The following is a 13,063-nucleotide window of genomic DNA, read 5'->3' as shown; positions in this document are numbered from 1 at the left end:
CGTCCCCGTTCTGCAGACAGGAGAACTGGATCTCAGCAGGGGATGGAACGTGCCTACGCTCACGTGGCCAAGCTCATCAAACCCTGCTGGGGTCAGGCTCCACGCTGCCTGTACCTAATCCAACAGTGCAGGCTCTGTGAGGGCTGGGGCTAACTCAATGACTGCCGTATCTCCAGCACCTAGAATAGTGCCTGGCAGAGCAGGCATTCAAATGTGGATAGATGGAAGGAGGGAGGGAAGCTACCGGTGAAGAAAAGCAGGAAGGCTGGAAGGAGGGGAGGGTGGAGGGGTGGGAGGACGAGGAGTGGGAGGACGGGCGGGTGGGAGGACAGGGGGTGGGAGGAGGGAGTTGCTAGCGCAGTACCTACCAAACCTGGCTAGCTACCAGGATCACCTGGGGAGCTCATTAAAATACTGAATCCCAACCACCCTGGTGAATGACAGTCATCCTCAGCCACCCCAAGGAGGAGGAAGAACTGCTCTTAGGGGTAACTGGGGAGAACCATAGGGTGTGGATTTCAGGAAGCAAAACCACGTCTCACAACCATCAGGACCGTCAGGAGAAAGCTCCAGAGGCCTGCACACCTTCAAATGCCCCTCACCAGGTGTTTATGGCGCTCAGCCAACTGGCCGACACGGGCCGGCCATCCGCTCTCAGTGCAGCGGGGCACCTGTGTTTACTGTTGGGTCCGTCCTGCCCCTGCAGGCCCCCACCCCCGCCCCAGCTGCCACAGGTCTCTGGGCCACCTGGGAGGTCGTGAGTCCAATGTAAACAAAATCAGGGGGAAGGCCGGGCACTGTCAAAGCAGGCCCTCTGGCTCAGTGCTGTTGGAGGTCATCTTGGCTCCAGAGTCAGGAGAAACCTTTTGGGAAGCTATTTAGTCTCGCTCATGATAAAAGAAACCAAACGAAGAGCCATGTCACACTATCAGAGTCCACCTGTGAACCGCCAGGTTCAGAACCCCATGGCAGTGTGGGAGGAGATGTGGGGAACCAGAGGGGCCCCCACCACCTCAGGAGCTTCTACGGGATGTGATCCAACCATCCTTTCAAGTTAAAAATAACTCGTGCCCTCTAACTCAGAAATTACACATGGAGGACGCTGTCCTTCAGATAAACCCAACCTGCATGCATGAAAGAATAAAGCAAAGGTGACCCCCACACACAGCTGGTGGAAATGTAAAATAGTGCGGCCACTTGGGAAACAGTCTGGGGGGTTCCTAAAATGATCAAACAAAGTTCCTGCATTGGCTGAGGAGCAGCCCTACCCCTGGGCATACACCCAGGAGAAACGAAAACACACAGCCGCACAAAAATTCATTCACGAAAGCTCACAGCGGCAGGATTCATACCCGCCAAGAAGAGCAAACAACCCAAATTTCCATCAGCAGATGAACAGGTCAACAAACTGGAATATTTGTAGAACGGAATATTACCCGGCCACGTAAAGGAATGAAGTCCTGAGACACACACAACACGGATGGATCGTGGAAACGTGGGAAACGCTCTGTTAAGAAGCCAGTCGCAGAAGGCCACACGCTGTGTGATTCCTTTCATAGGAAGTGTCCAGAACAGGAAAATGGAAAGGAGATGAGAGGCTGCTTAGGGCAGGAGAGGAGGAGGAGGGCCAGATGGATGGCTGCAGGGTACAGGGCTTCTTTTAGGGGTGATGAAACGCTCTAAAACTGTGGTGGCCGCACATACCTGGGAGTATATCAACCTGTGAATGGATGAATTATAAGGTATGGGAATTGTATCTCCATAAATCTGCTAGCAAAAGAAGAGAAGAATCCATGTACAGCTAATAGCAAAAGACTGGAAAAATCCAAAGCGTCCATCTCTAGGGGTTAAACTGTCACGCTGTAGCCAGAATGCTATGTGGCGATGAAAGGAAAAGGCAGATCAATATGCTGATAAGAAACCACCTCAATGGTTAACTACCAGGGGGCTTCCCCTGGTAGCTCAGTGGTAAAGAATCTGCCTGCCGGTGCAGGAGACACAGATTTAATCTCTGATCCAGGAAGATCCCACGTGCCTCAGAGCAACTAAGCCCGTGCACCATACCTATACAGCCTCTGCTCTAGAGCTGGGGGCCACAACTACTGAAGCCCGTGCCCCAGAGCCTGAGATCCACAGCAAGAGAGGCCACTGCGAGAAGAAGCCTGCACACCACGGCTAGAGAGTGGCCCCAGCTCGCCACAGCTAAAGAAAGGTCCAGGCAGCAACGAAGACCCAGCACAGCCAAAAATAAAGAAGTAAATAAAAAATGTTTTAAAGAAAACTATTAAATTAAAAAAGAGATCGAAGTGCAGAAGTATGTGCAGTAGGTACTTATTTGTGTAAAAAAGCAACAGACAACATACACATCACACAAGCACAGAATACATCTGGAAGACCACAGAACCTGGGCAGGAGCTGGCCTCTGGAGCCTGGGGAAGAGAGACATTTATTTCTGAATTGTCTGATCTTTCCCCAAGTGTAGCTGAAACTCCAGTACTTTGGCCACCTCATGCAAAGAGTTGACTCATTGGAAAAGACTCTGATGCTGGGATGATGCTGGGAGGGATTGGGGGCAGGAGGAGAAGGGGACGACAGAGGATGAGATGGCTGGATGGCATCACTGACTTGATGGACGTGAGTCTGAGTGAACTCCGGGAGTTGGTGATGGGCAGGGAGGCCTGGCGTGCTGCGATTCATGGGGTCACAAAGAGTCGGACACGACTGAGCGACTGATCTGATCTGATCTGATGCTTTAATTTCTCAATTTAAAAGAAGTCAATAAAAACTCATTAAAGCAAGTCTCTGCAACTGTACATTGCTTAAGTCTCCGGACTCTGAGGGAAAAAGGGGGCTTAGGAACTTGAGGATCTGAACCCACTGCCCAATGTAAGGGGGAAGGAAAAAAGAAGCCGCCTCCACTCGGAGCAGAGCTTCACTGGAGGGCTCCACACACTGAGCGATGTGCTCCATCCACATGGAGTAAAGCACAGGCCTCTCGCTCTGCTGTCTGCACTAAAACACACATCTGGCTACCAAGCGGTGACTTTCCACAAGCTCTGGCCAGTGAGCCCTCAAGAGGGCACACGGCTTGACCATCAACGCAGACCGAACGGTCCCCGACGCCGTGAGATGGTGCGCTCAGCCCCCAGCAGCCCAGGCGAGCTGTCTGGAGGTCATTTCCAAGCTGGCCCACGCACGCCTCCGCTCCTTCACCAGAGCTTTCCTGGCCGACATCCCCCACCTGCCCCAAACCCCATCAGAGCCCCAGACAAAGCGACGCCACTTTTCCTTTTCAGAAGAAGGTGTCGAACCAATGAGAGCTGCAGGCCCGCTGCCCGGGCGGGGAGGTGAGAGGTACTCACGGAAGCCCTCGATCTTGTCGGCCGTCTTGCTCCAGGCCACCTGCCGCGTCTCCATGATCACCTGGACGGTCCTCCGCTCTGGGGTGGACTTGCGGAAGCTGAACACGGTCATGACGGTGCCCAGCTCCAGGGCCCGCTTGATCTGACTCTTCTCGTACTCCGGGAGGGTGTCCACGTTGGCCATGGTGCTCGCCGTCGTCTGCTGCCCAGCGCGGGAGGCGAGGAGGAAGAGGGTGAACAAGGAGGCTGGAGGGAGGAAGCAAGGGGGAACTGGTTTCAGTTAACTGAGCGGGCTTCAGTTAACAGGAGGAAGCTTCAGAAGCCAAAACCCCGTCTCATGCCCATCAGGATGAGCTTGGGGAGAAGGTGCTGGCGGCAGGGGGGATCACCAGCTGCTCAGACGTTTAAATGGAAGCAAGGTGTGGGTGGAGCCCTTCATCTCAGTGACCCAACCGTTATCCCGGCTTTGAATAACCAAATCACCCCAACCTGGCCGCCACCTCTCCCTCCCCATGCTGCTTTATGCTGTAGAATATTTGAATAGCCAAAGAAGCCCAGGCTGGCTCCTGTCCCCAACCCCGACACCCCACCCAGAGACTTCGAACCACCCCTTTACTTCCCGAGTGGAGCCGGGAATAGAGAAAAAACCTCCCAAATGGGTCCGTGGAGACCTCTGCATGGAAATGGAGCAGAAAGGGCAGAACACAGCAGGGCCCGGCAGTCCTGCGTGGAGGCTCCCGCTGACCGTGTGGCCCTAGGGAGCCCGACTCTGACCAGGACAGTCAGGAAGCCACCAGCGAAGCACCTGGTGTGCAGCTTGGCTTCCGGGGGTGTCCCTGGTGACCCCTCATCCTCCTGAACAGTCAGAGCTTCCCAGAGAGGTGCCTGGGCCCCAGATCTCAGAGCCTCCCTTGTCTGGCTCCTCTCACGCCCGCATCTAGCCCACCAGCAAACCCAGAAAGCAGTGGGTCTCCCTGCTTCCCTGCTCCCTCCAGGGATGTTATACACGTGGGTCACTCTGGCCGCCTGCTCCCACCCCAGACCCTGGAGTGAACTCTCAGACCAGGAATCAAAAGGATGCTTTAAGAAGAAGAGTGGAAGGGGACGTAGGCATACCTATGGCTGATTCATGTTGATGTATGGCAGAAACCAACACAGTATTATAAAGCAATTATCCTCCGATTAAAAATAAATGAATTAAAAAAAAAACAAAACAAAAGTGGGACTTCCCTGGTGGTGCAGTGGATAAGACTCCACCTGCCAATGGAGGGAACACAGGTCAGGCTTAGCTCCTGTTACTGTCCACCGTTTCCTGTATCTTTTCTCCCCCTTTCCCACTCAGTCTTCATATATATATATATATTGGAGTATCACTGGTTTACAATGTTGTGTAAGCTTCTGCTGTACAACAAAGTGAATCAGTCATGCGTGTACCACACACTGGAGGAGGTGGCGAGCCATCCGGTGTTCTTGCCTGGGAAATCCCATGGACAGAGGAGCCTGGCAGGCTGCAGTCCACGGGGTAGCACAGTCAGACAAGACTGAGAAGGCACAGGTGTGCATATACTGTGTATCCGTGCCCTTTAGGCCCTCCCTCCCACCCCCTACCCCACCCCAGCCCTGGAGGCCAGCACCGAGCTCAGCTCCCTGTGCCCCGCAGCAGCGTCCCACGAGCTGCTCATTCCACGCGTGGTAGGGTGTGTACATGTCAGTGTCGCTCTCTCAGTGCGTCCCACCCTGCCCTTCCTCCCCCGTGCCCACAGCCATTCTCTACACCTGCGTCTCTATCCCTGTATCTTTCTTATCTCGTCCCCACCTCCAAACCCCTTTAGGCTCCCACAGTTCTTACTTTGCAGAGAAGCCGGGTGTTCAGCCAGGGCTGCCTGGGCCTCCCCACAGCCTCAGTGCCAAGCTGCTCCAAATCAGGGCCTCAGCTGTTTCAGCTGTATAATGGGAATAACACCACCCTCGAGGGGCGCTGGATGGACTAGACCCCACAATGTTTGTACAGCCCCCAGTCAATCCTATAGGAAATCAACCCTGAATATTCACTGGAAGGACTGATGCCGAAGCTCCCAATACTCTGACCACCTGATGTACAGAGCCAAGTCACTGGAAAAGACCCTGATGCTGGGAAAGATTGAGGACAGAAGGAGAAGGGGATGACAGAGGATAAGAACTTGGACGGCATCACCAACTCAATGGACATGAGTTTGAGCCAACTCCAGGAGATAGTGAAGGACAGGGACGCCTGGCATGCTGCAGTCCACAGAGTGGTAGAGAGTTGGACACGACCGAGTGACTGAACAACAACACAAACAGCATCTAGCAGGGCCTCCGATGATATTAATCAGCCAGCTGATCAAAGTGTTAACCAAGGGTCACCTCCATGACAGGCACAGAGAGTGGACTCGCACGCAAACGAGGGGTGAGGCCCAGGCCCGGGCCCTGTCCTTTGTCCCCTTTTCCCTCCACCCACAGCCAGGGGCACCTCCCAGGTGTGCTGACAGCCTAGCAATAAAGTCATGAATTACACCTGCTCTCCACCCATCAGGAAACACCAGCTCCATGATTCTGCAGAAGCAGAGACGTGGGGGTCTCAAGGGAGCAGCAGGAAGGGGTCCCCAGCTGAGTCTAAGGTGAGGCTGGGAACTTAACAGTGCTCAGAGGAAGCTTCTAGGGGAAGACAGCATCTGAATCCAATCTTTAAAAGAAATGAAGCGGGAGGGGATGGTGCTCTAGTCCGAGAAACTGGCTAAAACAAAAGCCCGGGGGCCAAGGGTGTGCAGGAACCCTGCCTGATCCAAGCCTCCCGCCTCACCACCCCCTATTCCAGGTCAGGGGACGAGCAAGGGGCCTGAGGCCGGTCTCCGCCCTGGAAAACCTGCTGTTCATTGGCCCTCCCGGGTGCCTGCACCTGCCGTATCGGATTCATCTCATTTATCTTACAAATACTGGCGCTGCAAACTCAAGGCCTGGGAGGTGAAATCACGTGATCAAGGTCAGGGAGACACGTGGCAACATCAGGATGGGAACCCCGGTCTGAATCCCATGCCCCTGCTCCTTCGGCAACCCCCTTCTGGAATTCACAATCTGGTCAGATAGTAACTAACCACACAGAGATGTCAAAGGACTCGTCCAAGGTCACACAGCTGCAAAGTGTCAGAAGCAGGACACAGCTCTTGAGTTCCCCACTCCCAGGTGCAGCAGGGCGCAAATAGGAAACACACCGCCTCTCACAACACTGCCACTTAAACCAGCCGACCTGGAAGCACAACCCTTGGTTCTTTCTGACTCTGGGAAGGCCCTGCACTAACCTTCCCAGGATTCTGGTCACTCCCCATTCAGAAGCCCAGTGGACTGGCTCAACCATAAACATCAAGTCTCTCATGTCCTTCTCTAAGAACCAGGAAAGCATCCTTACGGCCACAAGATCCCTGGAGTCAACTACTAAAATCCACCAGCTCCCAACTCAGGCTTTCAGGGTTCAAGGCTTCAGCAACTAAGACAAGGTCTCCAAGACCTTGACCCCAGAGGAGGGCACTAGCCATCACCGGCAACTTCTATTTTGCTTCTGCTTTCAAAAAAAAAAAAAAAAGAAATAGGCTTGAAATCCCTTTCTTGTTCCTGTTTCTCATCCTCCCTGGGTAATTTTATAAAATGACTTATGGTGTTAAATACAAATGAGGCCGAGATTTAATAAGATCCTACTTTTCATGTTCTCCTCTTTGAAATAAACTTCTGGGAAAGACAAATTATCATATGACATCGTTTTTATGTGGAATAAGGGACAAATGAAGTCATCTACAACGCAAATAAAGAGTCACAGATGTGGAAAACTTATGGTTCCTGGGCAAAAGGGGAGCATAGATTGAGACTGGTATTGACACACACACACTACTATACATAGAGGAGGTAACTAATAAGGACCTACCGGATAGCTCAGGGAACTCTACTCAATACTCTGTAATGACCTCTATGGGAAAGAATCTAAAAAAGAGTAAATATATGTGTGTGTGTGTATATATATATATATATATATATATATATATATATATGGGCTTCCTCAGTGGCTCAACTGTAAAGAATCAGCCTGCAAGGCATGAGACATGGCTTCGATTCCTGGGTCAGGGAGATCCCCTGGAGGAGGGCATGACAACCCACTCCAGTGTTCTTGCCATGGAAAATCCCGTGAACAGAGGAGACTGGCAGGCTACAGTCCATAGGATGGCAAAGAGTTGAGACAACGGAAGCGACTGAGCACACATAACACATGTGTATATATATAACTGATCCATTTTGCTGTACGGCAGAAACTAACACATTTTAAGTCAACTATATTCCAATAAAGATTAAAAAAAAAATAATGCAAGGACCCAGAACCAGGAAACAGAAGAGTTTTCTTCTCTTCAAGGCTCTCTGCACACGTCAGAGCAGGGCAGGATTTCATACAAAATCCCACAAGACAATTCTCTTGGACATCCGGCACAGTTGCACCCCTGAGATGACAGCCCCTCTGAGGGCAGGAGGGGTGTTATCACTGATGTCACCCCACCTGCAGAAACAGGGTGACTCATATTCTTACTGGAGGAACTCGGCAGGGTCAGCCATGGCAGGTACAGGTGTGCCTTGGTTGCACTTTTTTTTTTTAGGGCAACCTGCGAGCATCTATTAAAACGTAAAACATGCATCTGCTTTGATCCAGCATTGTGCTGAAAAATGCACAAAAATATCTATAAGAGGAAAGAACAGGAAACAATTCAGCTGCTCATGAATGGGTTGGGGGGGGCGGTATCCCTTACATGACGGGACACACACGTTAAAGAATTGTTGTTTAGCTGCTCAGTCGCATCTGACTCTTTTACGACCCCACAGCCTGTAGCCCGCCAGGCTCCCCTGTCCATGGGATTTCACAGACAGTAATACTAGAGTGGGTTGCCATTTCCATCTCCTGAGGATCCTCTTGATCCAGGGATCAAACTCATGTCTCCTGAATTGGCAGGCAGATTCTTTACCACTGAGCCACCCGGGAAGTGAAGTGAAGTGAAGTGAAGTCACTCAGTCGTGTCCAACTCTTTGCGACCCCATGGACTGTAGCCTATCGGATTCCTCCGTCCATGGGATTTTCTAGGCAAGAATACTGGAGTGGGTTGCCATTTCCTTCTCCACCAGGGAAGCCCACATTAAAGAATGTTCAGTAGCTACTGAAAAGGAGGAGGAAGATTTACAAGTACTGTGATCTGGAAAGATTTGTGAGGCAGATGAAAAAGAGTTATAAACTAATAAATATTATTACATGTTTAAAAAGGCTGTCTGTTGCCGTATGTGAAATAGATCATCAGTCCAGGTTCAATGCATGAGACAGGGTGCTCAGGGCCAATGCACTGGGATGACCCTGAGGGATGGGATGGGGAGGGAGGTGGGAGGGGGGTTCAGGATGGGGGACACATGTACAACCGTGGCGGATTCATGTCAATGTATGGCAAAAACCACTACAATATTGTAAAGTAATTAGCCTCCAATTAAAATAAATAAATTAATTTTTTAATGATTTAAAAAAAAAAAAAAGGCTGTCTGCTTATAAACCTAGGAGGAATGGTTATTTTTGGAGAGTCGGAGAAGGTAAAGGGTCTGACCATCAGCTTATGACTGATTTAAGTGCTAACATAATGGATGAGCTTTTCTGCTTTGAGTTTTTAGCGTTTTCTAAGTGAAGACACAGTTTCAAAAGTTTTCTCATCTTCAATTTTCCACCAATTCCACTCAGCCCAAGGGCTATTTATGGGGGTCCTGGCTTTGCCTCCTCCAGAGGAGTTTCACAAGCTTGGGGGGAAGGGGGTGGGTATCATTAGGCAATTTGAGCATCAGGGAACCCTGCAGTGGTACACACTGGGCATTCGTCTCTAATAAAAAGAACTGCCTAGGATGGCCAGGGACTCAAGACTGCCTGCAAGGCTGTATCGCGGATGCTGGCCAGGGCCCCCACGCAGGGCCCTTAACCAGAGGGTCAAGAAGTGGCAGATAAGCCCCAACTCTGCATATAGCCCTGGGATGCAGGCCTGGGTGGCCCAAGTATCCAGGGGAAGAAACTGGGGCTCAGAGAGTCTTCGACGTGCCCAAGGTTACACAGCTGGAACCGAAATTCTAATTACGTTGACTGACAAAGCCACCTGTTTCCCTTGCGCGTCACCCCCACCCGCCCACCCCACACTTTCTTACTCTAGTTCAAGATCAGGGTGCTAGAAGAGCCATCCCAGGCCCCCTCTGGAATCCAGCTGCCAACACCCCCTCCCCCGGAGTGCACACCGGGCTGTCTTTCCCTCGAATTCTTCCGCTGTGGGGGTAACCACCTCTCCACGATTCCACAACATAACCAAAAAAACGCACAGTCGCACAAACATAATTATGCACACCACTGTGTGGCAGGACAGGGAACTCTGGATCCCCCGAGAACTCTGCAATCTCTCAGGGCAAGGGGCTGCGCCTTCCTTGGTATCGCTCGCCACCCACCCAGCCGCAACCACCTGTGTAGTGCGAGGAAGTGCCAGGGGCCGGCCGGCGCCTGGAGTCCACAAGCCCTGGGCACAGAGGTAGCCAGGAAACACGCCCGACTCCACGCGGGACCCCCCAGGGCCACCGGAGCCTAGAACTCAGGCGCTGGCGCGAACCCCCGACCGCAAGCCGCGCCGCTTCCTCCGGTTCCCATTCAAAGCCGGGCTGCCCCGGGGCATCAACCGACCGAGTGGCGCCGGTCCGGGGTGAGGAAGTGGCCGTCCCCGCCCGGACGCTGGGCACAGAGAGCGGGGGGCCGGGCGGCGCGCCCCACCCCTGCCCGCGCCAGCTGCGCCCCACGCAGGACCCCCGCCCTGGACGCGGCTTTCCGGGCGCGCGTCCCCCGGGCGCACGTCCCCCGGGCGCCCCCGCCCGACCCGGCCACTCACCTGGCCGCGCCCCCGCCGCGGGTCCGGGCTCCGGGTCCCGCGCGCAGCCGCCCGCTGTCCAGACTCCGGGTACTCCCTGCCGCGCACGCCCTCCGACGCGGGCGCTGCTACTTCTCCTTCGGCCGCGGCCACGCGCCACGTGACTCCTCCGGGGCCGCCCCCTGCGCCCCGGCCCGCCCCACCCCCGGCCCCGAGGCGGGCCCAGCGCCGCCCTTTGCTCAGAGCACCCGGGGCGCCGCGTGCTCCCTCCCCGAGGGCGGGCCAGCCTCGGGACCGCGCCTCCGCGGGCCGAGGAAGAAACTGAGGCTGCGGGAGGGGATCCACCTGCCTGCCCCAGGTCCCTTGCAAGGTGGAGCGAGAACGTCCAGAGGGACCAGCATTTATGGAGCGCTTACTGCACACGTGTGCTTACTGCACACATGCATTCAATATGCTCCCCTGTAATCCCCGTGAATTGGCAGTTCATGGTCCTACTGTGAGATTGTCACTGAGTCTGCGCAGGTGTCTGACCGCCTCTTACTACATGGAGCAAACCACAAATACCCTAAGCTCAGCTTCCTCATCTGTCAGACAGGATCAAAGTCCCAAAAGTTTGTTCTAGGGAACATGGAATACCAAGAGAACGGACCTCTCGTTTTCCCAATGAGAGATTATTTTATGGCTCACTCTATAAACTTCTAAGCATATAGATGACACCATCAAGTGCCTAGTGATGGGATTTAGTTGATTCATTGAGCTACACCAAGCCTATTTCAAGTCGCATATTGTATGATGTAACATATTCTTTGAGAAATATTGCTCTTTTCCTCTTTCCTGTTTCATGGAGCTGTTTCATTCAGATCTTTCATATGCATCTTGGACGTGTCCGTTGTGACGAGAGCCAGTCTTTCTATCACCTATAGAGCTGTCAGGACACGTCAGGTTCTACTCCTGAGCCACTTGACTTACAGCATTTTTTTAAAATCTATGAATGTTGCTCTGGCTGAAAATATGATCTCTAACGCCACAGGGCTCATATGCTGACTTTAGGCAAGCTGGACTCATTTTTCACTGCTCCTAGCCCAGGGGTGTACACTTGCTATTTCCTATAGATCACTTATTGCACGGCTTTTTAAAGAAATCCTTGAAACCACTTGAAACCATGGGGCCACCTCCCCAGGAATGATAAATCTGGGTTAAATTTTTTTGCTTTTTTTTTTTTTTTTTTAAGAACTTCAGTTTGTATTTCCATCAATCCTTTTTATCATTTCTATTTTGGTACATGTTACCTAATGTACATGATATAGTGGTACAACCGCATATGTGTAGAATTTATTATTACAAAGTCCATGTGTATAGTGGACCATGTTAAATTTCTTGCTGATCAGATGAAACTAAAGGCAATTGGCTTTGGAAACCACTGTGGGAAGCCCTGGCTCCTCTTCTCGGTCCAGGCAGGTGCTGATTGGAGATCTCCCTGGTTCCCGGGAATCAAGCAAGAAAGAAGAACACGGAGCACCTACTTCAGCTTACTTTTCTTGTGAGCCTACAGCATTTTTGGAGTTAAAATGTCTGTTGTGTTTGAGATGGCAGTTTGATTTTTTTCATATTTGTAATTGCTTTTCCTCTTTTTCACGGTTTTCACTTTTTCAGGTGAACAGCTAAAGGAATCCAGTGCGATGAAGGGGAGTGTTTGGGGCTCCACATCGCCTCTTTTTCTGCAACTCGTTTGTTCAAAATAAAGTCACTGAGATAGTAGCCCTGGTTCTGGGAAGGCTCAAATACAAAATGACATTTCTTCTCCAAGGCATAAGGGGTGGGGGGAGAAGCCACCCTGTATATTCAGATATACATATGGTGGAAAGTCCCCATCACAAGTTAGCTATTCTAGGGCTCAAGGGCATAAATGGGGGCGGGGGGAGCGGTAGAAGCAGAATTTGAATCCAAGTCTGTCTGGTGCTGGAGCCTATGGGCGCACAGGCCCGTGACCCATCCCCGGCATTACTAGGAGGAATGCAGGCGGGGAGAAGTGCCACTCCGCTTAGATTCACAAATGGGTCAGGAAGTGACCTCAAAGGGTGGAGGGAACTTTCTTTTCCTTTTCATATAAAAAGAAAGAAGAAGGGGGAGGGAGGGAATAATCTGAAAGAAAACTGTGTTTTAATCAGCATTGTCTGGACTTGCTATTCTGTCCCTCACCAGTCCTCAAGGATGATCGTGTTTTTCTTCATAACCCTCTTCCATGTGCTAGCAGCCATGGTGTATGGGACCATTAGCACCCCCCACCCTGTGCCTCAGTTTCCCTCTCTGCAAAAATGGGTATAATAACTGTACCTACCTCCCAGGGGTGATTATAAGGATCAAATGAGACAACAAAGCGATAAAACAGGCAAAACAGTTCAGCCATCAGGGTTGACTATTTTCAGTATTGTTATTGGAAGGAAGAAGAAAAAGGCCCATGCTGCAGTGAGAAAGTGTGGATTTGGAGGACATGGAGATCTGGGTTCAAATTCCAAGGCCACTTCCTTAGCTGTGTGACCTTAAGCTGGTCAGTTACCCTCTCTGAACCTTCAATTTCCCCATAATTCAATCTACTTTTGGGATACTGAGAACAGGCAACCTGTAGGGATGGAAAGTAGATTAGTAGTTGCCTGGGACTGGGGGGAACATGGGGGGGGGGTCTTGGAAGGGGTATAGGGTTTCTCTGTGGAGGGATGAAAATATTCTAAAATAGATTGTGACACTGGCTGAACAGCTCTGTGAAGATACTAAAGGCCACTC

General features: G+C 51.8%; 1 protein-coding gene across 1 annotated transcript in view; it reads right to left on the bottom strand.

Annotated features, from left to right (window-relative positions):
• The window catches only part of PLCG2 (phospholipase C gamma 2), a 164,550-nt gene extending 152,010 nt beyond the window's left edge, over positions 1 to 12,540 (bottom strand). Inside the window, exons 1-3 of the mRNA XM_044931908.2 lie at positions 12,482 to 12,540; positions 10,304 to 10,644; positions 3,363 to 3,608 (exon numbers count right to left, since the gene is read on the bottom strand). Of these exons, the coding sequence (XP_044787843.1) occupies positions 3,363 to 3,608; positions 10,304 to 10,644; positions 12,482 to 12,540 (646 nt within the window). The remainder of the gene's footprint in view (positions 1 to 3,362; positions 3,609 to 10,303; positions 10,645 to 12,481) is intronic.
• Between the last annotated feature and the right edge of the window lie 523 nt (positions 12,541 to 13,063).

The sequence above is a fragment of the Bubalus bubalis genome, chromosome 18, assembly GCF_019923935.1.
Source record: "Bubalus bubalis isolate 160015118507 breed Murrah chromosome 18, NDDB_SH_1, whole genome shotgun sequence".
NCBI lineage: Eukaryota > Metazoa > Chordata > Mammalia > Artiodactyla > Bovidae > Bubalus > Bubalus bubalis.
This window is presented reverse-complemented; position numbering and strand designations above follow the sequence as displayed.